The sequence below is a fragment of the Homarus americanus genome, unplaced genomic scaffold (assembly GCF_018991925.1).
Source record: "Homarus americanus isolate GMGI-L3 unplaced genomic scaffold, GMGI_Hamer_2.0 scaffold27231, whole genome shotgun sequence".
Taxonomy (NCBI): Eukaryota; Metazoa; Arthropoda; class Malacostraca; order Decapoda; family Nephropidae; genus Homarus; species Homarus americanus.
The window spans coordinates 3,392,411-3,419,474 of NW_024718545.1; the positions used below are offsets into that span (position 1 = coordinate 3,392,411).

At 35.2% G+C, this 27,064-nt stretch overlaps 2 protein-coding genes across 27 annotated transcripts in view; both read left to right on the forward strand.

The window, feature by feature from the left end:
- Positions 1-15,594, forward strand: part of LOC121859744 (prominin-1-like) — a 159,984-nt gene extending 144,390 nt beyond the window's left edge. For 5 of the 26 annotated variants that reach the window (XM_042356706.1, XM_042356707.1, XM_042356710.1 and 2 more), the window contains 7 exons: positions 172-222; positions 1,050-1,103; positions 1,660-1,692; positions 2,253-2,387; positions 3,726-3,830; positions 10,934-11,182; positions 12,308-15,594. In XM_042356706.1, the coding sequence (XP_042212640.1) occupies positions 172-222; positions 1,050-1,103; positions 1,660-1,692; positions 2,253-2,387; positions 3,726-3,830; positions 10,934-11,147 (592 nt within the window). In that variant the 3' untranslated portion in view covers positions 11,148-11,182; positions 12,308-15,594. Of the gene's footprint in view, positions 1-171; positions 223-1,049; positions 1,104-1,659; positions 1,693-2,252; positions 2,388-3,725; positions 3,835-10,933; positions 11,183-11,620; positions 11,672-12,307 lie in introns of those variants that run through there. The other 21 variants (XM_042356728.1, XM_042356708.1, XM_042356724.1 and 18 more) reach the window with 21 other exon arrangements.
- Positions 15,595-19,193: 3,599 nt separating this feature from the next.
- LOC121859747 (centrosomal protein of 290 kDa-like) overlaps positions 19,194-27,064 on the forward strand; it is a 31,403-nt gene continuing 23,532 nt past the window's right edge. The window contains exons 1-6 of the mRNA XM_042356734.1: positions 19,194-19,278; positions 20,047-20,141; positions 20,651-20,755; positions 21,555-21,707; positions 24,147-24,242; positions 26,848-26,983. Coding sequence (XP_042212668.1) covers positions 20,058-20,141; positions 20,651-20,755; positions 21,555-21,707; positions 24,147-24,242; positions 26,848-26,983 — 574 coding nt within the window. The 5' untranslated portion in view covers positions 19,194-19,278; positions 20,047-20,057. The remainder of the gene's footprint in view (positions 19,279-20,046; positions 20,142-20,650; positions 20,756-21,554; positions 21,708-24,146; positions 24,243-26,847; positions 26,984-27,064) is intronic.

Consider the following 27,064-nt stretch of genomic DNA (forward strand, 5'->3'; position numbering starts at 1 on the left):
TCTTTACTTCTTGGCTGTTTGTGTTTGCTGTCTTGGTGGAGTTCTTTCATGTTATAAATGATTGTTATTATTTTATTTTTTATTAAATTTTTGGGGGTTAGTAATTTATGTCATTTGTTTTATGTTATAGCAAAGTTATAGCAAATTAATATAAAGATATTTATTTGACAGCGAATACATGTATGATGCATATGATGAGAGGAACAGCTTTCCTATGTCCAAGTGAGTATGTCAGTGTCCAGATAGGAACTAATGTGTGTTGTTTTGGTGGATGTATTATTGTCTGTCTTATAAAAGTAGGTAATCTCGTAGTACACATTCTCAACATTGCATTTGCTCTATCTACACAATTTGTAGGGTAATTTGGGCTATGTAACCCTTTTTTGTAGTGTAGTAAATTGTACAGTAAGAGAGTCCCCTTAAAGTTCATTCATATAAGCATCATACAGTAGCTTCAGTTTAAGAATCCTCTGGTTATGGGCAACTAGCTAACTCTAGTAACTCAATGTTTAGAGTGTCACATCTTAGGGTTTAACATGTTATTTTATTTTATTTATTTATTTTATTTTATTTTACATTTCTTGGTCAATAGTTAGACTGTACAGGAATAAACTGTTTCTACAACCTTCTTTTTTTCTGAAATCTGATGTTCTACCCCTTCGTCAAAAGTGCTTAAAATAATATTGTTACTAAATACAATGTGCAAATACTAACCTTAACCTCCTGGGCTTATATCACAATACTGAAAATAAGTTGGTTAAATATGGTTGAGGTTTACAGTTTCACAACTCATGGCTGCTGGATAATTCATTCAATGAGTGGAACCAAAAAAGCATGTTAAGAAGCAACACTGTCGATATTGTGTGGCTGAGGCTATAAAAACACTTGCTCTCATTAGCTGATGATGGTGGAGGAAGCGGTGATGGAGTTCGCCATGTTTTACAGTGATCTTTCTTCTCTTAAAAGTGGTTATGGTTGTCACTTACATTTTTGTAGTTTGTGGCATGAGACGATTGCTCTTGTTAATAGGGTACAAACTCTCTCACCAGCCAAGAGTCCATGTATGACGCATATGCTGAGAGGGACAACATCCCACTCACTACGTAAGTAATGTGGTGTGAGTGATGCATGTTGCCACTGATGCCTTCGTGCTAACTAATCATTCCTCCCCCATCCACCCCTCTCTAATACTGCCAATAATAATGCTCCTCACTTGAATGCCCCCCTCTCTCCCTTACATATGTCTAAACAGGATGATAATATCTTGCAAGTATTACATAAGACAGAATCCTAGAACAGCGGTCTGGTTTGGTGTGGTCTTTTCCACATGCCGCATTATTGTGCTCTTGGTTTAGTGTTGTGTTGGAGGTTGTTATGGATGATCAAAATGGAAATACTTAACCATGATTGTTTATTTCTGAAGACGTGTGTGGCCAAGTTATATTAATTTTTGCGTTGTATACATACCCAGAACACTTGGAGTTGCTAAGCTAATACCCTTATGGTTTCATGTTGTGCATTTTGAACTAGATGCATTTGACATGAGTTTGTATACAGTAATAAGTAGTTTCTTATAGTAGTTTTGTGATTTATCTATTCATGTGCTAGCTTGATGTGCTTGACTTTATAATTAATTTTTTTCTCTTCAATTATCAAAAGTAAAACAGTGGAAAGACGTCCCATACTGGTCAGGTGATTAATCGCTTTCCATATTGTTGTGAATCATGCCAACACTGACTTAGCTGTTAGTGTTCACTCTCAGTATATGTAGGGCTGCACTATATTGTGCATCTGTTGCCTGCAATAGATATATACTGTACATGTATGACATATGCAAAACTTGAGCAAATATTTGTGCTTGTCTTGCCTTATTGCTTCTGTTTGTTATGCTTGTCCTTGCATGATTTAATATTCCTTTAAATGTTTACACATTGACTATACATAAATGTTAAATTACAATTATGTGGTATGTACTGTATATATATATATATATATATATATATATATATATATATATATATATATATATATATATATATATATATATATATATATATATATATATATATATATATATATATATATATATATATATATATATATATATATATATATATATATATATATATATATATATATACAGTATATAGTTTTTGTTATTTCTTTACTAGTATTTAAAAGTTGCTTTGATGTGTGGATATTTTTTTAGTTATAGATTGTATATAGTACCAACTAGTATTTGTATTCTCAAGCAGTGCATATGACAAGAAGCAGCGACGGCGTTCGCGCGACCATGAAGGGTACGTGAGCAGCAGCTACACTGCTGATCAGCAATACAGTGGCTCCCGAGCTTCTCCACCACACACGGAATATATCAACACTTCTGAGTAAGTTCTCTTGCACCACTCTGTGAAATGCAATACATTTAGTGATTCTCAACAATTAATAGTGCTTTAATACAGCTAATTTTTCCTGCTTATAAAGGCAAATTTTGCTGTATGAAAGGACTGTGAATGGTTGAACATCACTAACTCTGATATAGGATATGAATTTGCTCCATCAATCTGCTATGCATTTTTTAAGACATGCCTTTGGTTTTTAGCCTAAGGTGAGAATTGCCTTTTTTTCATTTAGTCCCTTTCAGGCATTTTCCCCTAATTTTCTTGAACTAAGGCTCAGGCTTTGCACTTTGGCTACAGTTTTCTTAAGGCTACATTCTGATTATTAAGCATTTGATTATAACAGGACATTCCAAATATTCCAAGCCTGAGTTATTCAGTGTATGGATGTAAATGTTGCTTGAGGTATGATGTAGGTCAAGGAGAAGTATGTTCTGGGTAACACTGTAAAGTGACGCAGCACCTTAATGCTTATCTAATTGTGACACTCAGGATGATTGGTAAGCAAAAAGCTGCACCAAAGACCCATATTCAGTTGATGTATCGAACCATGTGATGCATTCTTGGAGCAATACTTTTGTGTCTAGGATATTCAAAAAAAAAAAAAATACATCCACATACTCAGTAAATGCAAATAAAGCATGAGCATGGAACCATATAATGTTTTAATTGCATTAGTGAGTAGTATTGCTTTAGAAGTGTTACATGGCTTGAGTATGTCTCTTGAATATGGATTAAGCTACTTTAATTTTTATTTTGACAAGCAAGTTGGTGTTGGATGATGATGATGATTCTGATGATGATGATTAGTTCACTAACTCACCAAATTATTTACCTAAGGAAACACTGAAACTGAAGACTGTGTTTGACTTAGGAACACAGTGGGTTCAAAGTTAACACCACAGTTGCACCTTGTTATTGTTTAGTTGATTTTTAAGATTATTAATTTACTACACAACTATGTTTAAATAACACCAATGTGTACGGTACGTAAGACATCATGTGGTTTTGTATTTTGCTGTAGGTGATTTGGCCAAAATGCTTTAATATGAAATACACAAACAGGATTTTATTATATACAGTCTACTATGAAACTTAAATCATTTATGATTGTTAGACTAGGAATTTAGTTTTCATTAATAATATTGTATTTAGTTTAGCATTTTCCATATATGAAATTATTGGAAGGATTTTGGCCACCCTAAGACATTTCTAGAGAGCATGTTTACTTGAAGAGGGATAAATTAACAAGGTGTAACTGTAGCAGTAGTAGTAGTTGAGTGTAGGTATGGTTGTGTCAGTTTGCCTATCCGTGTGTGCACACAGCTGGGCAGACTACCCTCCAAGCGGCGGGCCCCCACGTTACACCAGTCAGCCCAGCCTCTCCCCAGAGTACGAGAGACCGCCTCCATATTATTACCCCGGGCCTGGGTAAGTAAATGCTGCTCTGCACAACTTGTGTGGCTGTTGGTTTGTCTGTCTGGCTGTTTCTGGTAGTAAGTGTATTTTTTTATAGATTGTGTAATTGGAATTTGTTATGGAATTGCAAGGATTTTCTTTCTTTTTGGCTGCTCATTATTTATTTTAATAGTTATCATGCTGTTTCACAAAAAGAATGATGATACCTTAAGGATATTCTGTATATTACAAAAAATAATATCCTACCTTTCCTCTAAATTATTATCCTGTCTCACTTGGAGCATTCCTTGACAACAGTGTGGTCTTGTCTGGGCTGGTGTGTGCTCACATAAAACACTACTGAAAGTTTATTGAGTCTCATCAAACTTGAATTTATGTGGTTTAGAGATTTCATGACTTATAAGTTTGATCAGATGCCATGTAAACATTTATTATGTCAAGTGTTGTGTGTGACCACATACCTGCTTCAGCCAGGCTAGTAATGCATACACTTATCTGAGGCATGAATATTATATTCTTAAGATAATTTGTTGTTAGGGGTGCACCATTTTACTAATGTAAATTGAACTGCTTGGAGAGATTCATATTAAGAACTACAGTATCTAAAATTTAGTGTACATGGCTTTAAATTATTTCTGTAAAAACTGATACAGTACTAAGCTTTGTAATGAAGCACCAGGGTGACATTTTAATAAGCTTCACAAGATGACCAACCATTGAATTGTTGGGTAAGTTTTGTTACTGTATAGAGAATGGGTTTATGGAACAGTTAGACCAGTTTGCTCATTAATGTGCTTGTGTTAAAGGTCACCATTTTTTTCACTTCTTGTTCATGGAGAACCCTGGTCCTCCACACTTCCCTGTTCACATACAACTCTTTAACTGTTGGCCATTCTTCCACCTCCCTGTCATCCATCTGAATTATTCATTTTCATATTTTTCATTTATTGTGCTAGACATTTCTAGTTTAAATATACAGTACTTTGTCAGCTTTATTGCCCTTCTGAGAACAAACTTTCATATGTACTTACTCCCCTTGAAGGTCTCAGACAAATTTTATGCACTGCAGCTGGTAAAGCTTTATTCCAACATTACTGTACAGAATTAATGGACAGAAGGCAGTGTAAGATTTTGGTAAGAATATCTTGAAATTACAACTAATATATTATTACAACTTCATGCTCTAACCATAAGAGACATTATCTTTTAGATGTTTGTAATTCACATGCAGTTAAATGTTATAGTAATATGAATAAATCTGATTTCCTCATCATTGGATATCGAGCCAATAATTATTTTTCATAGAAAATTTATGTGGTTGTCATTTACCCGTATAAATTTTACATTTTCTTTGTTACTGAATGTAAGATTTTCTGGTATATTGTCTTTGACATAAAAGTTAGTTAGTTTATTATTAGCATTAGACAGATTTTTCATAGTTAGTATATACAGTGATCCCTCGGTTAATGAGCGCCTCGGTTAACGAAATTTCGGTTAACGAATTACCTTCCATAAGATTCTTAACTTCGGTTAACAAGCATTCTCTCGATTAACGAATTCCTTACGAGCGCCCCTCAACATGTTTTCGCTTGCACCTTAGCTGTCATATTAGTTCGCCAATACAGTAATCGGTTCTTGGGCTTAAATTTCTTACTATTTTAGTAAATATCAAGAAGTTTGTACTAGTCAATAATTTTAAAAGTCTTATATTAAAATTTTTAGTCATTTTAACAGTTATTTAACATAATTTAAGTACAGGGAAACTAGTTTTTAGCCCGCCAAACAGCCTGTCAACACACTATACAGGCGTCAGTCTCTGTCTTTTCAGTGGAGGTAACATCTTGCTTCAGACTCTCTTCAACATAAATGCTTTTTTTCTGTGTTTCCAGTCAAATTATTGGTCATTTTGAAATTTATTTAACATATTGACAATATATAATGCAGTGCAGTGTTGATTTAAAGAAAATTAACTTGAATTACACCAAGTGAACTAAAATTTTATGGGTGAAATGGCGCCATGGGGTGACTTCTCTTCCACCCCAATGCCTTCTCTTCTCCTCCACCCCCATTCTAATTCCCATCATCATCATCATCATCATCCAGGAGCCTTCTACATACACACCTCAAAGTAAGTGTACTCTAATACCTTTTTTGTTGACTTTAGGCAATTTTCGGTGAGCTGGAACCAATTACCCAAAAACCCATGGAAACAATGGTTTCGGTTAACAAATTTTTCAGTTAACGAGCAGCCTTCTAGAACGAATTGTGCTCGTTAACTGAGGGACCACTGTACTGTATATTTGTTTTCAACCGATGAAAATTATTTACATGTAAACATACCTTTGCGCCAAGTATTAGAACAAAGGGGTTTTACACAAGTCAGAGGGGGTTTGTTAACCCTTTCAGTCCTATCTAGGTTCTTCATACACTTAAGGCCAGAGTACTATGGACATTCGAGACATGTCAAGATTTTTCCCGCCCATTTCAGATATCTCAAAATAGCCATGAGATATATAATGATACCATGTCACCAGCAGTAATAATTCACCCTCAGTAAATTCACAGCTGCTCAGCTAGTTTACAAACACCATGGTGAAAGGAAATTTATTGGAGCGTGCATCTAACAGCTACGAGAGTGTACCCGTGTGTCTCTGGCAGAAGTAAATGTAAACCTAAATGAGTGGCAGCATAGGAAGAAATCAACACAATTTTGATGGAAAGTATTGAAGTAGAGGAAGATAATACTGTAATGAATAAGAAGTTTAGAGCAAGGAAATGCTGAGAAGACATACAGTAGAGGCCCAGACTATCCTACCTCTAAGAAAATGTAAAGAAACTGAAGTTTCAAACTAAAATTATACTGTATATATATTTTTTTTTTATTGCAATTAATTTAGTTATATTTATTTTTTAGACATTTATTCTCACTCCATAATAATGTACTGCGATTTATTTTTGTTGAAGAACTTAGGACTGAAAGGCTTAATTCTAGATGAGGTGAGAAATTGTATAAAGGTGTCTCTTGTTATCCAAGTGGGGAACATAAGGATCTGTTCTTCAACAAAAAGAAATCCCAATATACATTATTATACAGGTACCTAAAAAAATTAAATTGGTCCAAAAAAAAAACCCTACCTAACTACTATAATTTAGTACCTATCTACAGTACAATAATACTGTACTGTACAGTAATTGCTAAACTAAATAAGATACATTGTGCAGTTGGTGCATTACCTTACTGGAGGACTGTCATGGTGAGGAGGGGTGGGCTGATTTGAATTTTAATTCATTTGAATTTTCAATCTGACCGTCTTTCAAATAATTGAGGATTGCTTTCACTCAAAAGAAGTGTAAGAATACAATTTTCAGGTAGGCGAATTTTGGGATACCAAACATTCGGATAACAAGGATACCTGTAATTACTGGCCACAGAAGTACTACTGTATTCTTTCTGTTGTCTTGACAAATTTCTCAATAATTAATTCATAGTACTGTACAGGCATTCGCTAGGTTACGGAAGGGTTCCGTTCCTGAAAATCTTTCCACATTGCAAAATTCTGGATCATAAAACCATTTTACCCATTGGCTCCCATTATATTCTGTAAGTTGAGATGCACTCCTTTAGAAATTTTTTGTGGCTCAAAAACGTAACACAAGCATATATACGATTGAAAGTAGACACATACAATGATTCATTCATAATTTAACATGAAAATAAATCCACACACTTGAATTTAACTCATTGTAATTCCTTGATGGAATCTCTTATCACCACTGCTTTCACTTGAACTTGATGGTCTTTTTCCACTCATCTTGAATAAGGGTACACAGTAACACAGATGCATAACTGAACACAAACTGGGGAAAGAATTCAAACTTAGCAGCGCCATTGTTGTGGTGGTTGCTGGCTGCTGGGGATGCGAGCTGCCCTCCAATCATCTTGTAGCTACTACCAAAATCCATACAAAATACATTTTATAATTTCGGTGAATTTCTTTGTTATATATTGTGATCTACAGGTTTGAAAATTTTAAACAATTTCCAAAATTTCATAAGGGCGAGTTTTTTGTTCACAATTTCACAATTCCGTAAGGGCAAATTTCCGTAAACCGGGATTCAGTATCGCGGGGGTTGCCTGTATCACACTTGTCTGAATTCAGCAACACATATACAGTAGCTTGAGGACTTTTTTCTTTTAATTCCTGCTTTAATCACTAGCCTATAACTGGGCTGTAAATCTATCAAAAAATCTCAGCTCTGACCACCTTTGTTTAATGTCCTTCATTGGAACCTAAGAACATACCAGAGCATATTTTTCATTTCCGCATCTCCTTTCTCTTCACACAACTCTATAGTTAACTCATCCCAGCTGGTTAGAGACTATGCTTTTGTTGATAAGAATACAGTTGCTACCATTGGCCTTTGTGTATAAATACCCTTAAGTAAGAATATTCTCCCTCACTCACTACTGCAACCACCCTACTGTGACACAGGGTGGCCAGAACAGGTCTGTAAGATTGAGCAAGATGGAGTGTTATAACAGCAGGGGAAATACAAAGAGGCCAATGACAGCACTTGCAAGATTTAGATTTTAAAGAATATATAAATAGCATTAAAGGTGTGTATTTAATGAAAGACTCTGTGTGTTTCGAATATAGCAGTAGGGTGTGTTTGTCATGTGCTGACCACGTCTCTTGTATCTTCATCCAATCTTGCATCCATTGTGTTCCCTGTTGGAGTCATGTCATGCCTCTAGCTTGATAACTGTAATGATGATAACGTGTAAAATATCATTTACTGTACTGTACTGTACACAGTATGTGTGGTTGTATAAATGTGCCACTGTAGGATCTCTTCATATTTTATTGCTTCTATGTTGTAATGTAAAGTAGTGATTTAGTTATTTAGTCTTATAGAAGACAATAAGTCAATGAAGTTTTCAAAGTAGCTTTCATGGTAATATTTTCATGAAGTTGAGCTGCTTAGGCAGCCAGTTTATCAACCCAAACGGGGTAACAAAAGTTGGTCATCTTGGTTTTATTATTAAAGTGCCACTGTAAAGTTTAAGATATGTATATAGATAGTTCATTAACTCATCCTTGATTCTGTTGTGTTACACTGGTAAATAGAGTACAGAACAGACCATGGTCGTGCTTCTCACTTGTTGTACATCATATTACTGATCACCAATGTCAGATTAATTATTCAGCCATGTACTTTTTCTGGTTTCCATTATTAACTTTGTGACCATGTTAATGATCTCTCCTAAGTTCATTTATTTTCTTTCTATACTCAATACCCATAAAGTACCGGTATTTAGATTTGTGTACATGAGTCTTTAAATAACAGTTCATTTATGGTTAGTTCAAAATTGAGAGTCATTTTATATATAGTAATTAATCTTTTGCTAAGGGTAATTTATGTTTTTTTACAGGCTGATGACAGATTTGACTTAAATTTAAATTTAATGGTTGCTTGTGGCTCCATGGGGTCATTCTGTCTTTGATCTAACATGTACAGTAATATAATTTAGGGTTAAATTCTATTTGGTCCAAGTCAACAGTAAACCAGTGTTATCATCTCTGGGGTTACAGTACAATACAATTTTACTCCCAATAGTGTAAAATTAATTTGAATTTGAACATGTAAATACTGTATTGGAAAACTGTAAAGTTAGCACAATGTTTTTCCTCCATCCTGAAATGATAGAAGAAAGTCTACTATTGTAATCTCAACATGATTTTTTCTTACAGTGCACCCACAAGTACCTTGTGTATATATATATATATATATATATATATATATATATATATATATATATATATATATATATATATATATATATATATATATATATATATATATATATATATATATATATATATATATAATTTTTTTTAGACTGCCACAAACTGACTTGACATGTTGACATTTTATATGATGATTAACTTGTTTAATAAAAGCCATGGTATTATTATCTCTTGTTTATTGTGGTTTTTATTGAACACTTTCTCTCTGTTACAAAAGTCTTCACCTTTCATTCAGAGCCGACAGCCTTAACATTACTTCTTGCTCTTGAAGCCTATGTAGTAGTTCCTAACAGTGATCTTATTTATTATTAATCACAATGCTTTTTCACAATTATTAGAGATCTGTGATTCAGATTGTTTTCTGAAAGATAAATGCTTTTAACATAATGTAGCAGAGCAAACTAACAAATCTCTCATGGGAAGCTATTAGTGTAAACAATCATAAAATGTGCACAATAAACAGTTGCAAGGTTTTTTTTTTTTTGCTTCTTTGAGCACATATTTTTCACAGGAATCAGATTCAGATTCATAAATTATACAAGTACAGATGGAGGTGAGTGATAGTATTACATGGTGTGCTAACTTATGTGTACTATAATGAACATTTAAGACAGACGAAGGCCATAGTTGGGACCTCATCACAGTAGCCAGTATTAATCAGTGAGTCATATAACAGCATAGAAGAGTTTACTGTTGAATACAGTATGGAATTATATGTGAGAGATAAATGTTTGTACAGTACCTGTGTGTCTGAAAAGGAAGGTGAAGGTGTAGTAGTAAATTAGTTCATGGGTTCATGGTAAATACTGTACTCTGTAAGGTAAATCATTGATAATTTGATCTTGGGTTGATGTAAGGCGACTGAATATATGGCAGTGTTCTAAAGAATGAATGTTTTATTTTATTTTATTATGAAGTGATAAACAAGGAGATTGTTTGTGCTGGTCAAGATAAGTGGTGTTTGTGTAAACATTTACTTAAGACTAATTGTTACATTGAAATTTGCATATTACCTGAGTGCTGAAGAGTTTGAAAAGAAATTTGCATGTGTAGTTGTGCTTAGAATGTAAGAAGTGGTAGTGTGGTAAGGGTTGGAGATAACTCAAAGAAGAAAGCGCTGTCTTCTAAAATTGCATTCCTTATTTCACCAATGAAGGAACACTTTCCAATTTGTTAGATTCTCTATAGAACTGATTCCTGTGAAATTTAATTATCAATAGTTGATTTAGGGGTGGAGGTCAAAATGCTGGGTTGCTTCTTGGTTGGCACATTCTTTAGGCGGGCTGGATATGTTGAATATTGCAGGCCGCAGTATTATGGGGGCCCTCCCCCTGGGACGGGGCCAGCTGCTGGGGGGATGCAGGTGCACCCGCCCCCTCCAGGCAACCCCCCGGCTGGGCCTCAAGGCCCAACAAACTTCCTTCACGGCCCTGCCCCTTGGAACCCACAACAACGCACCATCAATCTTGGCGGCTGGAAGATCTCCCCGGCCTACTCTCGGGACGAATACGATGCATAGTGGCCAAGCATCCAGCCGGCCCTCTGCACTCTGCTGTACGACACTCTTCTTGTCTTCTGATCTCATCATTTACTGTAGCTCTATCATGATTTTCCTCATGGCTGCTATGTAGATTTCTTGTGATTTTTACCTAAAGTTGTATGTTATTCTCACTGGAGATGTGGCATCCTTTGGTGGCTTCTATCTTTTCCAAATTAATGACAATAAGTTACCTGTGTGTGGGATATGCTTAAAACTGTATACTAGTCTGCTTCCAGTTTTTGCATGTAATTGATGAATAGTTAGCTTTATTAGTTTAATAGAATGAGCACCCCTGATTGCTTTTGTGAACATACATAACTAGTCAAGTGGGATGCACTTCCTAACTGACTCATTCATCATCATGACATGTGACATGTACAAATTCTATACATTTCATTTTCCTCTTGCATCTGTTCATGCATTGACTCCCGACTTGTTTAATTGACGACCAGAGCAAGACCGACTGCACTAACCAACTGCACTAATCAACTAAACCTCGACAGGTAACTGAACGATTGTTGTGCAAAATATACACCCTGAAAAGTATGCTATTTGTTAAGTAGTTAGCTGTGAGCAGGTCTGGTACTTTAGATGATGAATGAAAAGATTCCTTTGGTAGATCTCTCATGTAACCTGAATTTTAGATTCATTAAAGATCTGCTTGCAGCTTGTAACACTGCAATCAAGCAGTACTGTATTTTGGTGAAAAATTGTCGTGACCCAAGGCTCGGAAATATTTGTGTAATTTGTACTGTATGTATTTTTCCCCCATATATACGAGTTACTACTAATGCTGTCAACTAATTGTTTAGTTCAAGGAGGAGACAGCCTTGGTTTATGAACACATCTTTTGCTCTTTGGTATACAGTATGCCAAAGGAATTCTTTTAAGTAAATTTATTTGCACCATCAGTTTTAAGTGCAATCAGTTAAAATTTTGCTCTTTAGAAATACAAATATATGTACTGGACTGTATTTTAATTAAATATTAAAAAAAAAAGATTGATTTTGGTAACAGTTCACTATAAAGGTTTTATACTGTTCAGTTTTTATTAATTGTTAAATTGGCTTGGAAGGAGAAATGTGTTTTAAAGGTTACTTAAAGATTTGTAAAATATGATTTCTTATTTTATCTTCCAGTGATGCATAGAAGATACCAGGAAAAGCCTGCGGTTCATGATGTACCAAAGTGTATTGATAGTTGGCCTTGATAACAGACTGTTGTACATCCCCATCACCTCCTCTCAAGAAGAAGGCACTTGAGTAATTGGAAGTGATTCATCTCCTTGTTAACCATTTTTTTTTATTTGACTGGTTAATGATACAAAATATATCTTATTTGTATCCACAATGCTTTGTTCTGAGAACTAGGAACATTCCATACAATCTGATTAAAAAAATTATTTCCATTCTTGTGATTTAACAGATTGAAGAAGGAACTGAAGCCAGGTTACAAAAACCTATTTATTGAAACATGATATTTCACTTTTTGGTGATATTGGTTGTTGTTTACATTTATAGATTAGTAAAAATGTAGCTGGACTTATATTCAGAGAATTTCATACCTGTTAATCATCTGTGAATAACTGTATTCAAACTGCCAGTTTCTGTCTCCCTGTTAAGTGTTAGTAGATTTTCAGTGCTTAAACTGTAGTTGCACATAGAAAAATACTTCAAAGAATAGTGCAGAGTAGAGACTAGTTTTCTGAAAGGAATTAGAGAAACTCTCTGAATGCAGTGATAGGATAATGCTATTATGCGATATGACTGTACGAAAAATATTCCAATACTAGATTTTTGTGATTCTGCTGTGTTGTTTTGGATAAGATATTGCTTTAACCTCATGTTCACTGGAAGAAGAAGCTGCTTGATGTTAGTCAGTCAATTGCTGGCAGTATAATATGTGGTATTCAGCCTTTTCTTCATAATAACATTACCTCTTAGAGTGTCCACATGAGAGGGAATCTCGGCATCTGAATCTGAAAACACCATTTGAGTGATGTTGCAAATTAACTGTTGCTGTAAACTAGGTATTGATTGTCTTCAAGATTATAAGAATTTACGATGAGCAAGGAGCTGGAACTAATTATTGTGTTAAGAAATAACTAAGTACAGTACTAAAGTCTTATAAGATCCTCCAGTGGTGTTGAAGTTTCTAGTCTTTGTGTAAACATTTTCATAATGGACTCCATCACATGTGGATACAACAGTGTGCTTATTCAGAAGTTCTGGGTGGAGATTGTGATGAAATCAACAGTTTTGAGTTTTATTTTGTGAGGAGACTCATATCCTTTTGAAGAGTAGCTGGAAGATAAGCCACATTTTTCTTGTAAGGTTCAATACTGATGGTCTTGTCACAATTGCTTTTAGTGATTGTATCCAGAGTTAAGTAATCCTAGATATCATGATCATATGTGTCAAATGCTGCTGTTTATGGAAGGCACATCCTTTACTTAGTTTAGGAAGTGATATTTGATACTCACTGTATGTTAGGCACAGATTAAACCCTCCAGTTAGTTTTCTGACAGCAGATTTAAAATAACAAAGCCTTGTTATTCCCAGCCTCATTGTTATAAAACACTTTGCTCTCAATATATATAATTTCTAACTCCATATCTTGCTTTTGAATTTAAAGTAAGACTGTAATCTTGAAATAAAGTTCAGTAATGTGACATAATGTGATGGGATTAACCAGGTTTATTTACAGTAATCCCCCTTAGTCTGTTGTAAGTTACTATTGAAACTACTTCACTATATACAAGAAATCAAGACATCAGGAAATGTGTCGGCCACATTGATTTTACACTACTGTACAATATTTTAATAATGGCCTCTTTCAGTCTCATGGTATTTTGGGAATGAGTTTGGAGACATACTCAAGTTTAGTAATAAACTTGATAAAATATGTTGTTCATGGTATAAGCATATTTTGACTTAACAGCTTTATAAATGGTGTCTCCGGTAAAGGTTTTAGAGACAATGTTGGCAGGAGGGAAGCACCATTGATGGAGTTGTCTTGTTTTAGTAGAAATAACTGAAAACCTGATAATATCGTCAAACTGTAGGCCAATACTTAAAAAAAATGTAATTATGATGAGTATGCATACAGTGCTTTCAAGCATTGTATGAATGGTTGACATGTGATTCCCAGTAATTTTTGTCTTTGTTCAAGTACAACAAATAATACTCTTATGGTGTGAGCTGAGAGTATTTCTTATTGGACACTTGTCTAATTCAATTGCTGGACACCACAAACAATCTTTGGATCTTGTATGTTTTATTTTTTTTATTTTTTATTTTTTTTTTCCCTGTAGTTCACATAATTTAAATTTTTATTTTATCCTGAATTCCTAAATGAAATGTTTTTTGTTTGTTTATGTCAAGTTAACACTTCAGTTGACTGTGTTTTTTATGTCAACAGCAGCCAAGTGGCACTTTCCTTTTAATAAAAATAACTTGGTACAGTATTTTGAGACAATACCAGGTTGAGCATGAGGGTCTCACTGTAGTTTTCAACCTTACAGTGTGGATGCAAGGTTCTGGATAAGTGCACTACAGTATGTCATATTACCTTGAGTAATCAAGGAGGGCTATTTTAATGTTAATTTTAGTTTGAAGGTAAGAATGTGATCTGTACATTTCTTTATTTAATTTTACTGAGCAGACTTTTCCAGTTCATGAAAGCATGTTAATACTGGAGTTATTGTTTAATTCTTTTTTTTTTTTTATCTAAAGGGTTGAAAGTTTTCCTGGGAAGTAATATTGTAAAAACATGTATCCAGTAGAAACTGGATTACTCAAGAGGTGTGCCAGCCTCAAGTATCATGTAGTTGTGTTGGAGCTCCCGACTCACTTTAAAGACTTTTGGTATATGCTTCTTACAGCTACTGTGAATGGATGTGAATTGTGTAATCATGTAGCTCTTTAAATGCCATACAAATATATTTGCTCATTAAGTTTAACTATTTATGTAGATACCTAGTATTTCATATTCAGATTTTTTTATGTGAAATTACACTTTGGGAGGAACAAGAGCCAGCCTCCCATTGCAGGAAGTTTAGATCTTCACAAAACTAATTCTTGCAATCTAAATATGTTGGAGTGATGAATACATTTCATCTTAAAATTTACAGCAATAGGCCAAGTGATCATCTGTGTTATTTAGCAGTAAAATGTAGTTTCATGCCAAAATGGTTTACAGTATCTAATGCAACAGCAAGCCATTGTTGTTTTTCAGTCAAGTGTTAATGAATGTATATGTATATATATATATATAAATATATATATAGATCAGGTGTGAGAATGAGTGTTGGTCTCATGTACTTTAACAAATACCTATACCTATACCTATGCCCCGTGTGATTTTTATATTATTCTGCAGTTTTCCTTGTCAGGTCTGTATAATACATGAACCATTTTGTAGAAAATGTTGTTTCCTTTCTAATTCCTTCTTTAATTATCAGTAATTTGTCAGAGAAAACTATACAAGACATCATTAATCTCTTTATAATACTAAAAGACAATGAAATACTGTATGTGATATAGATGCCTTGGGTTATTTTGTGATACTTTTATTGCATTTTTTTTTTTGCTACATAAATTGCCTCCAGTCCCCAAATTTGTGAAAAACTACACAATTCATTTTATAAGAACACTTAATGAAACAGGCCAGGGAATGAAATTACTGTTTAACTGACCACTAATTCAAGCATAATACTGTACTGTATTGTTCAAAACTTGTACTACACATTCACCTAACTCAAAGAGTATAAGTAGGGAATCATCTGTTACATAGAATGTATTCTGAAAGGACAAAACATTACAGGAGGCAAGTACTGTAGCTGGCACATTACAGTTGTAGGGGTTGATAAAGAAATGATATCAATGATATTATCCCGGGAGATATTAGGACAAATAATGATCAAAATTACAACTTTTTGATGCCAGTTTCTTATTCAGTATGTTAAGAGTAGACAACAATATTGAGATTGTGATTGGAAATTACAGTGATGAACTACTTATGTAAATATGGAATAACAAAACCACCATAAAAAATTATTGCAGGTGAATCAAGGAATATTATAAGGGACTACAGTAAAATTCCCATATATTTTCTTTAGGCCACGACACTTCTGCCCTCTATTGGACAAGTCAGAAATCGTATAAATTTTTTTAACAGTAACTCTAGTATTTCCCGTTGCTTTTACTTTCTCTACCATCGGCATTCATATAAATTATTTAATTATCTAATTTCATTATTTATAATTTCACCACTTATCACCTTATTAGACATTAGGGAGGTTTGTCTGTTCTTTGTTAGTGTTGTTATGATCTATATTGACGAGTGATAGTACAGGGGGAAAGTGGAGTACCCAGAAGAAACTTGTGATTTAAATACCCTGTATGTTATGTTCAGTTTAATTAGCCAGTCTACACATCTGTAATGATAAATAAGAGTATCAACATCAGAGGAAATTAGAGTTAAAGGTGGCTGAATGTAAAGGACCTACAAAGTACCACTAAATTATTGACTTTTTGGGGCTCAAGGTTAACTTTAAATTTTGTCACAACTGCAAATGAAAATGTATATTACAAACACAAAGCAACTACTCAAGCAAGATAGCGATTACTTCTATATCATATGGAAGGAAAATGCAGGAATTGAAAGGTATTTGCTCCCGTATTGGCACTGAGTCACAGGTGGTGGTAGTGGTGTTGGTGGTATAGAGCTATTGCTCGTAACTCTCGCTAATATATCAAGGGTTCGAAGACAGGAGGATGTATGCCAGATCCAGGAACCAAGCTAAGTCAGAGTGTAGAAGGGCTGAAAAGGAGTTCCAGAGGCTGATTGCAAGCAAGGTCAAGTCAAACCCAAAGGTGTTTTACCGTTACGCAAAGTTGAAATTAGAAACGCGAGTAGGAGTATTGGACCTGAGGCTTGAAGATGGTAGTTACGCAGATTCTGACCAAGACAAAGTGGAGGAGTTGAACAGTTTCTTTTCCTCGGTGTTCACAAGGGAGGATACGAACAATCTTCCTGCATTTGAGGACAGACGGTTCGACACAGCGCTGACCCACATTGTGTTCTCAGAAGAGGTTACAAGAAATAAATTGTCAAAGCTAAAGGTTCATAAGAGTCTCGGCCCTGACATGGTGCAATCCAGATGCTAAGAGAGATATGCAATTAGCTTGCAGAGCCCCTGAAGATTCTGTTCTGTAAATGCCTGGATGAACAAAAAGTCCCCAGTTATTGGAAAATGGCTTATGTGAGTCCTATTTTCAAGAAGGGCAATTGACCATCCACAAATAACTATAGACCACTGAACCGGACCAGCATAGTATGTAAAGTACTTGAGAGCATTACAGTGTAAGAGATGCCATGATGGAACATCTACTACGAAACAACCTTGTAAAGGATTGCCAACAATGTTTTATGCCTGGATGCTCCTGCTTAACACAATCACTCAAGGTACTGGATGTTTGCACCCAAATTCTGGAACAGTGTGGCAATATCGACAATACAGTATACTATACCTAGGCTTTCGACAGCATACCTCATGAAAAACAAAATATTAATGTGGAAGGGAATGGGATTTGAGTTTAGTGTCCTAGCGTGGATCGGAGACTTTCTCTATGATCGCAAGCAGTGTGTGGTGATTAATGGTACGAAATCGTCATGTGTACTGGTGACAAGCAGGGGACCACAGGGCATACAAATGTTTGCGGACGATGCCAAGTTATTTATGGAAATTAAGAACCATGCAGACTGAGAAGAGCTGCAGAAAGATCTCTGTGAGCTTCAAGAATGGTTGAGATAATGGCTGCTAAGATTCAATGTCACAAAGTGTAAGAGGCTGCACCTGGGACATACCAACGGTAGGGAGGCATATCATATGTCCCAATGGGACGAAGAAACTGCATTAATTGAAACTGAATGCGAAAAGGACCTAAATGTGTATGTTGACAATGAACTAAAGTTCTTGGACCATTTTGAGAAGAAGGTAAACCAAGTAACTAAATTATTGGGTCTTACTTTTACTTTTAACTTTACTTTTATCCTCTTCACCACTGATCGGCTCGTTAGCTGCTTGGGCGATCGGTCTGAGTGCACTCTCACATCCACAAAAAAAAAAACGTAAAAATATACCATGAAGTTGCTTTCATTACCACCAGATATCAAAATAAGTACTTTCTGTTTAATATAGCAGAGGTCCAGCCCCCGTTGGATCGTCCAGGGAGGCTCTGCCTCCAGCTTGGAAGTTAGGTCAGGTTAGAGAGGTTTTTTTTTTTTTACGGGGATTAGCCCACCCGGGCACAGGTCACTGACCCACATCAGGGCCTGGGGGGCGAAAATGTAATAATAAACAACAACAACAACATAATAATAATAATAATAATAATAATAATAATAATAATAATAATAATAATAAAGAAATACAAAAATGAAAAAAAGATCAAAAGTGAGAAACAATACTGTATACCTGTATGTATGTTGTGTTGTTAATAGTAAGTGAAACAATTGAGACCCTGCAATTGTGTGTAATTGAGGCAGAAAGTCAGATCAGCAACCTGAGACTTGGTCACAATTTTTGTGATTCCATACAGCAGCAGGGTCTTTTAAAATACCTACTATAATGACAAGAACATTTGTGGAAAATGAACACAATCGAACAACTCCTTCTGGTGGTAGTGCTGTTCTCAGATTTGAAAAGATAAACAAAATGACGGTAGAAACAATTGATAAGTGATGAAATGTTAAATTAAATTCTCATTTAACCATCACTGTTTATGAATCAATCATATTACTATGAACTTACCTTATTCTGTCTTTTGAGAAGAAATGAAGCCTTATATCTCCATCATTTCCTCGTTTTCCCGACACTTTGAGCATAAAATATATAAATAGACAATCGACGCACCGGTGATTTAACGCCATCTCTTGGACAAGCATCTAACTAATAGGGACGACTTACTCACGTCACACTAACAGTTCCTTGTGATATTCCTTGATTATCGCTGTAATGTTTGTAAACATTCCTCTAGTGACAGTCGCCAAGGAGACAGCATGAGACCTCTAGTAGATTAAATTACTGCCTCTGTATTTGTATACGGTAAGGACAGCCACTTTATTGTAGTGTAAGAAACTCGCTAATTATCTAGGATATAGTCGACTTTAACCCATTATTGTACAGTGTCGTGTAACTTCTGTAGACGACAATCAGATATACTTCAGCTTTGGTTTTGTCAGCTTTACTTGTGTAAGTAATCACAAGCCATGAAAAATTGTAGTCCATGCCTCTCACTTTGTGGATTTAATGGGTAATCATAAGAACATAATCTACTACTTCCTCGGTTCGGTATTATTTCAGTTTCGTACAACCATGAATTCCGGGATTTTTAATACATGTGAGAAGGGTGTGACTTATGGCTTCTTCAACCTTAAGTTATGGCCTCTAGTGGAGCGGGCATTCGCCAGCTCCAGGTGTATGAACACCCCGACTGAGGTACAGGTGTTTATAAACTTCTGTTAAGTCACCCCTTGTCATACAAATGCTTTCAGTGATCTTTTCACATGAACTCTTACAGCAATTACACCACTACATAATTGCTTCATTAATCTAAGATAACAAGAACCAACCCAACTTAAGTTGATGATGATACTATAACTTTATGTTAGGTTTAGGTTAGGTTAAGTTAGGATAAGTAGGTTGGGTTGGTTCTTCTTGTACCTGTCTCTTCCCAGGACCTGTTTGAATTTAAAAGTTATCAGTTGGTAAACATCCCTTGAGTTCAAGTTTGTTACCCACTATCTTTCTTATTTTACAATAACTTGATGTTTAGTCAATGTCCAGATGAAGCTCACACCTGTTGTGTTTCAGAGTGGTGCAGGATGGGTATTGACTGGGAGTACCTGCGTGGGGTGACTGGGGATTCAGGGGACTGGGGTGAGGCTGAACTGGAGGAACTGTATCAGGTAAGTGGTTAGTCGTAATAGCCCAGGGAAAAATTCACTTATGGTTTATTTATACAGTATACAGGAGGGTCTAGAAATCATGCAGCAAACTTGAATTATCTGTTACAGAACTTGTTGCAAGACTTCCCGACTTCCTTGTACTCCTTATATAGTGACAGTAGTATTATAACTACCCATAATAATGTGAGTTATCTAGGCTGATACATAAAACTCTCGGTGTTAGAACTTTAAACTTAAAAGTACAGTATAGGTACCATGTTAATAGGTTTGTTCAGGTAGTAAATTCTGGTCCTTCCTTTCAGCCATTGCTTTCTAAGGTTTGAGGATGGATTGTAATACATTGTTTTGAAATTGGTGCTTTGAATCTATAATGTATATCTGTATTTTATCAAGAAACTAACCAATCCCAGCAACTAGAAGCCTAGAATATATACAGTATCAATACAAAGTTCAGATTGATTTTATTATATTTTATACACAACTTTAATTTCCCTTTTTCATTTATTTAGACTCTTGTGGGGATCACAAAGCTGCGATCTCGTGACAAAACTGTTGAGAAGTTAGAAATGCTGTTTACTCTGACACAGGCTGTGATGATGGCCAAGTATTCACAGGTAAGAAACTACGTACTTTCTTCGGTAAGTAAGGTTTGCTGTTTTAGCTATTTTTCATGACTGGTAACAGTAGACTATCATCTTCAGCTAAAACCAAAAACATTTGCTCCGTGACAATTGTGTATTACTGTGTGAAGTTTTTGTTTTGGTGGTGCAATGTATGAGATACTTATGATAAATTTTTCATTATCAATACCGTACTCTTATTACTTGTTGTCATGTACTGTATATTATACAGTAGTATTATCCTCTTTCCTCTTTCCCACATTTTGCTCTGTATTATCATCTGCTTATCATCCTCTTTTATTTTTTCCATCTCCTCCACTTTTTTCTTTTTTTTTAACCGAATTAGCCCACCAGAGCACAGGTCAATGACCCACATCAGGACCTGGGGTCGAAAATATAATAATAATAATAGTAATAATAATAATGAAGGACCATAAATAAAAAAGAAAAAGAAAGAAAAGATCAATTGTGAGAAACAATATACTGTATGTATGTTGTGTTGTCAAAGTAAGAGAAACAATTGCAACATTGCAATTGTGTGTAAATGAGGCAGAAAGTCAGATCAGCAACCTGGGACTTGGTCACAATTTTTGTGATGCCATATGGCAGCAGGGTGTACTATTAGACAATATATTATGCTTCCAATATCTTCCCAGGCAGTAGTACCTCCCTGCTTGGTAGCTGCCTACTACCTATTACATATAAAATATTTATAACTTTCATTGATAAATATTTTATCTTTTTTTTCTTTGCACTTGACATACATTATTACATTGTTGTGTCACCAATACAGGTTGTAGTACTGGAGGAAGAGGTGGGTCATCTTGCTGAGTCAGCTGGGCGTGGAGATGCCAAGCGTGAACAGGAGCTGCTTGCAGAGATTAACAGATTACAAGCTGTGGTTGATAATGGAAGGGGGACAACCAATGATGAAAACATTGCATATGTGAGTACCCCTGTACAGTACCTGGTAGGATATATACAGTACGGTAATTGGAAATGGAATACAGTACACTATTATTTGTCTTTAGTTTAAAACGGTGAGAAACAGGGTGGGCAAAACCATGGCTATTGCAAAAAGAAATAATAAGAAAAAAACTGTAACCAAATGAATCATGTTTTTTTGGTTTTAATGTTTTTTTTATTAATATTTTCTTGAGTTTTGATGCAGTTACAGTAATTGCATTTATCTATCATATTCTAAACAGAACAGTATACAGTAGTGTATTTTCATCATAAACGAGCTGAAAAACTAAAATACAATACTGTATTAAGTTTACATTCCTGGTTTTCTGCTTATTATTGAAAATTTTGCAATACCAGTACAGTATACAGTATAATCATCTGTTAATACAGCATAGTACAACTAGTTTAAAGAATTTGTATCATTATTATTTTAACATCGAATTTCCTTTAGTCATCAAGAGCTTTCTCAGGTACAGTATTGAGTAATAATTTGTAACTTTTGTGCAATGTGCTGATATATAAAAGTAATTATCTCCGTTAACTGGAATTCTCGTTTGCTGTAACTTTCCAATACAGTACAGTACCCAAAACTGAAATTGGCTTGGAATTTTATTGGAAAAATTCTATCAATTCCAGGTCCGTGAATGAGTTTCCAAGGTTGAAAATCAGGGGCATTTTCTGGAAAATTCTGAGAAAACTCCTGGAAAGTCTCCAATTTTTTTGACTGGGTCTGGGAGCAAATTCAGAGGATTAAATAATGCATAATTCTGGAAACTCTCTCCAATTTTTTTCTGGGTCTGGAAGCAAATTGCGAGGATGAAATAATGCGTAATTCTAGAAAATTCTGAGAAAATTCAAGAAACTCTTTCCATTTTCTTTTTCTGGGTCTGGGAGCAAATTCTGAGGATGAAATGAAGCGTCCCACATCGTAAGGTGCTTTCAGACCATACGGGCGAAACCCGTTTCTTGTTGGAAAGCACTATTTTCGGCCTAGTTCTATGTGATGGTAGTTCATAAGATCTCCTTACTACACTGTAAATAAGGTTGAAAGCCCTTTGAAAATAGGATAGAACATCGATTTGTGACAGACAGGAAATTATGGGCTTGGCTTTCACGTCGTAACGTGCTCTCATCCCATTAGTGAGTGAGTGAGAAGAGCGGGCGCCCAATCACAGTGGCCAGCTTACAGCCTCCTTCCCTGTCTCAGCCAATGACAGTGAGTGTCTGCGCGTCTACGTCACGGCCTCTCCAGCGGGCGGTATCTACACTGATATTGATTAAAGTGAAAAAAGCCATAAGCGGGTGGGAGTTTTGTAGCTTCAAGTCAACTTTGCAACAACCCAATTCATTACTTCATGACGTGCTACCTATCATCTGCAAGTACAGTCTTTTAGCTTCAAAATGCATCAAAAATGAATGCTGTATCACGCAAAACAACAAAGTTATGCATGTTTGAAGTTGGAAAAACTTTAAATGCAGTTTTCTCGGTTTAAAATTTTGGCGTGAATAATCCATATGATGCGGGGCGCCTCAAATAATGTTTAGGTTCTTGGAAACTTTTCCCATTACCCGGAAAAATTCTGGGCATGTAGAATATTTCTTGGTATGAGAGAGTTGTCTCGTTACCCGGAAATCTCTCATTTCCGGAAGAGTTCTGTAGTACTTATTCCAGGGATATCACTATTCATTTTAGAAGTGTATTTGACTTTGTTTTTTGTTGTTGAACTTGTCATTACTATTATATGGAGGATAAAACAAAGAAATTGGTGGGTGTGGAGTCCCTTGGCCTTAGGGTGGATTTTATAACAATGTGCTTTTACTACCCTGCATGTGCTTTGGGTGACTCAAAAGGAAATTTGATGATAAAATAATAATTAAAAAAATTCCTTTAACTAGTAGATTATGCTGTGTTAGACCCAAATACTGTATTGCAAACATTTCAAGTACAGTAGGGAGAAAACTAGGACCTTAGGTATGTCCAGGCTTGGTAGAGAAAACACATTGTAATGAAATACTAACTTAGAAAAAAGCTAATGCAAAAAATAATATTATTAAAAAACATGCTTTTTAACCAATCCACCCTGGTGAAGAATTTACCTTTTAGTAGATCATTGTGTGTAGTATTTCATGTTGTTGAAACTTTGCAGTGTATGTGTGGGATGGGTACAGTGTCATATTAGAGGATTGTGGAAAGATGTTATAATGTTTTTGAATACATTCCTACAATTATTTGGGCTAAGGTGTCACCCCCATATACAGTACTGTTTGCATATAGGCATTGCTGTGCCTGGATTTGTATTGTGTATAAAAACTTATCCTTCTACAGTACTTAAATTTCTGAACAAAATACAGTAGTGTATTGGTATGTGACTGAATCTGAATTATAAATCATACTGTTAAGAGATCTCTTAATTACCAGGATTGGTCAAGTGGATGGCGACTGAAGAAAAAAGAAATGGAGGAATCAATTCAGCAGAAAAATCTTGAGATACAGCAGTTTATGGATGACTTACAGGTACAGTTCTGTAAAATGTAGAACCTTTGTTAATTTTCAGTTAGCATAGTGCAGGGTGGTCCATCTGTGTGCTATTTACAACCTACAAGATGTTTCCCACCACCATACATTTAGTTTTGGAAACTTACCTAAAGAAAGATGAAATATATGTTTGGTATTATGACAGTTGTAGAAAAAAGTTGTTTAAACAGCATGTCATTATAATTGATTACACCTTTTAGATTCTTAAATTTTTCTGGATGAATTTATTACTGCACTATATACGTAACCATGTGTTGACAATTCTTATCCTCTCTCCTAGTCACAAGGTAAACATACACCCCTATCTGCAAGTCTACCTATTTTATAATACTTAAATGTTATATTGCAGTGATTTCTTATATATTAGTGTACATTATTATAATCACATTAGTACCTATTTATATGTGTTTATAATGTCTTATTTCTTGCGGGTGATTTTGCACATTAGTATTATGCTACCCTAATTTGTCACATTTTCAAAAATTAATCACGTAACAGTATTGGTATGGTGGAAGGCTGGAGTAAGTTTGACTTCTTTGCTGATTATCAACTATTTGATGTACCTCTACCCCTATGTAGTTTGGTTATGCATGTACAGTACTGTATTCACTGTATAGTATTACTATCTGAAACATGTTGTGGCAGTTTGTGTGGGGTTCAGGGGTGATGGTTCTTGTTCCCTTCTTGACACACCAACTTCACTTCATGCACATGTTACAGCCTTTTGCATAATGGCATTAGATGCCCAGACCCTCACTTAACCTAACCTAACCCAAACATGGCCTGACATTTACAATTACTGTACAGTAATGCCATTATGCAAAAGGGCCAAGGAGCTGTTTGGCCTTTTTGCATTGGGGTCAGCTTAAAAAAAAAGCTGTAGCACTTATACAGTACAGTACCTGATGTAATGCCAGTGGGTTGGTTAAACTTATCTTTAGCCTGAATGTAGTGCAGTATTCTCCTTACTCTATTAGAATCATAATGACTCCTACCCTTGGAGGGAGTAGCAATCTCTCCTCCCTAGATAGCAGTACAGTATTCCCAGGTTTGGTTAAGATAACTCTTGGTATGTGGATAGACGTGCAAGATAGACATACAGATATACTGAAAGATAACTCCATGATATCCCATAATGTCTTCATCCAGAAGGGCTTATACTGTATATAGTTTCAGGTGATGCTTCAGTTCTATAATATGTAATCACATTATTTAATTATACTTTTGTTTGTGCTTCACCCAAAGTAAACTTGTAACTGAAACTACATGAAAAAACATAATTTGTTATTTTTTCACTTTTCCAAGTTTCTTCCTGGTACATTATGTTGGGTGGCTGTGCTCCATAAAAAGTACAGTCTCTCCAGTACTAGACAGTCAAGTAACAGTTGTGTTCTTCTATGGTTTTCTGTTTCCACAACAAGACCTAAGATATCCATTTTTAGTTTATATTTCCTGCTCAGATATGTTTGTTTTTATATAATTTTTACAGTTAGAATAATATAAGAGTGAAACAGCTGACATGCTACAGTGGAGTCGTGATAATTCGCCTGTTAGGTCCCTTAAGATATCGGGAATTATCAAATCACAAATTATAGTTAAATTTATTTCAAAGGAAATAGTTAGGTTCCACAGTTCCGTGGGCCAAAATAGACATATACACTGTTCCAAAACTGCTTTAATAAACACTAAATATCATACATTACATAAAAAATACAGTAACACATAGATAAAGTACAAAAAGTAGTTCTGTATTACATATACAGCTCCTTTCTTTCCCATAATCATCCTCTGGGTTATTCCTGGCTTGCTGGTTAGTCACCTGTTTGTGGTATGTAAACAATGCACCGGGAATTAATGACACAATATCTCATCTGGGGGTAAGTACGGTATGCTATTTTTTTGGGGGGGCGGGGGGACTGATTATTTTACATTAATTTTGTATTCATTTGGCAACAAGTAAGCCTAACTAATATGGGAATTATGGTGCAATTACAAGCTGTTATGTTAAAGGGGTGACAGAGTGCTTCCGGGAGCGATGGGGGGAATTTTCTGCTTACCGTAGTCCAGCCACTCACCTGCCCCTACCTCTCCCATACAGAATTCACTTCCCACATCTCATTTTCTTATATTGTGGTTTTATATTATATTTTCTTTATTTCTAAGTCACATTAAAGCATTGAAATAATATTTCCACAACTTTTATTGTTTTTATGTTAATAAACACTATGGCAGCTACTGCAAGTAATGAATATTTGACCATAATTTGCTTTTTTAATTAGTACAGTAATAGAGATAACTGCAAATTAAAGAACATGAATTTGTGTTTTGTGAACTATTGTGACTACTGTGTGAAATATTTCAAGCCTTTTCCCACTTAATACAGGGTGTGTAGAATAAGAGTACGTACACATAAACACTCTCTCCTTCACGTTTACTTATTTTCATTCCTTTATTCTTATTGCTGTATTAGTTGTTCTTGTATGTGTGGATTTAAGCTTTGTGATTTATATACAGTACTTACACTATAGTAGGATTTAAGGAGTGTTTACTACTGTTTGTTAAAGCCTGATTATTTTCCTTACAGGTCTCTGAGAATGAAAGAACTATTCTCAGATCATCTGTGATGGAGTTGGAAGATCGTTTAGCTGAAGCCACAAAAGAAATCAACAGTGTCACAACAGATTATATGTCTCTGAAGGAATCTCATGCCCATGCTCAAGGTACTAACTTGTAAATTAAACACAAAAGCGCTTGGGAACTTCGTGTTTTCTTCTTTCCTTGTGGTTATCAGCATATACCTA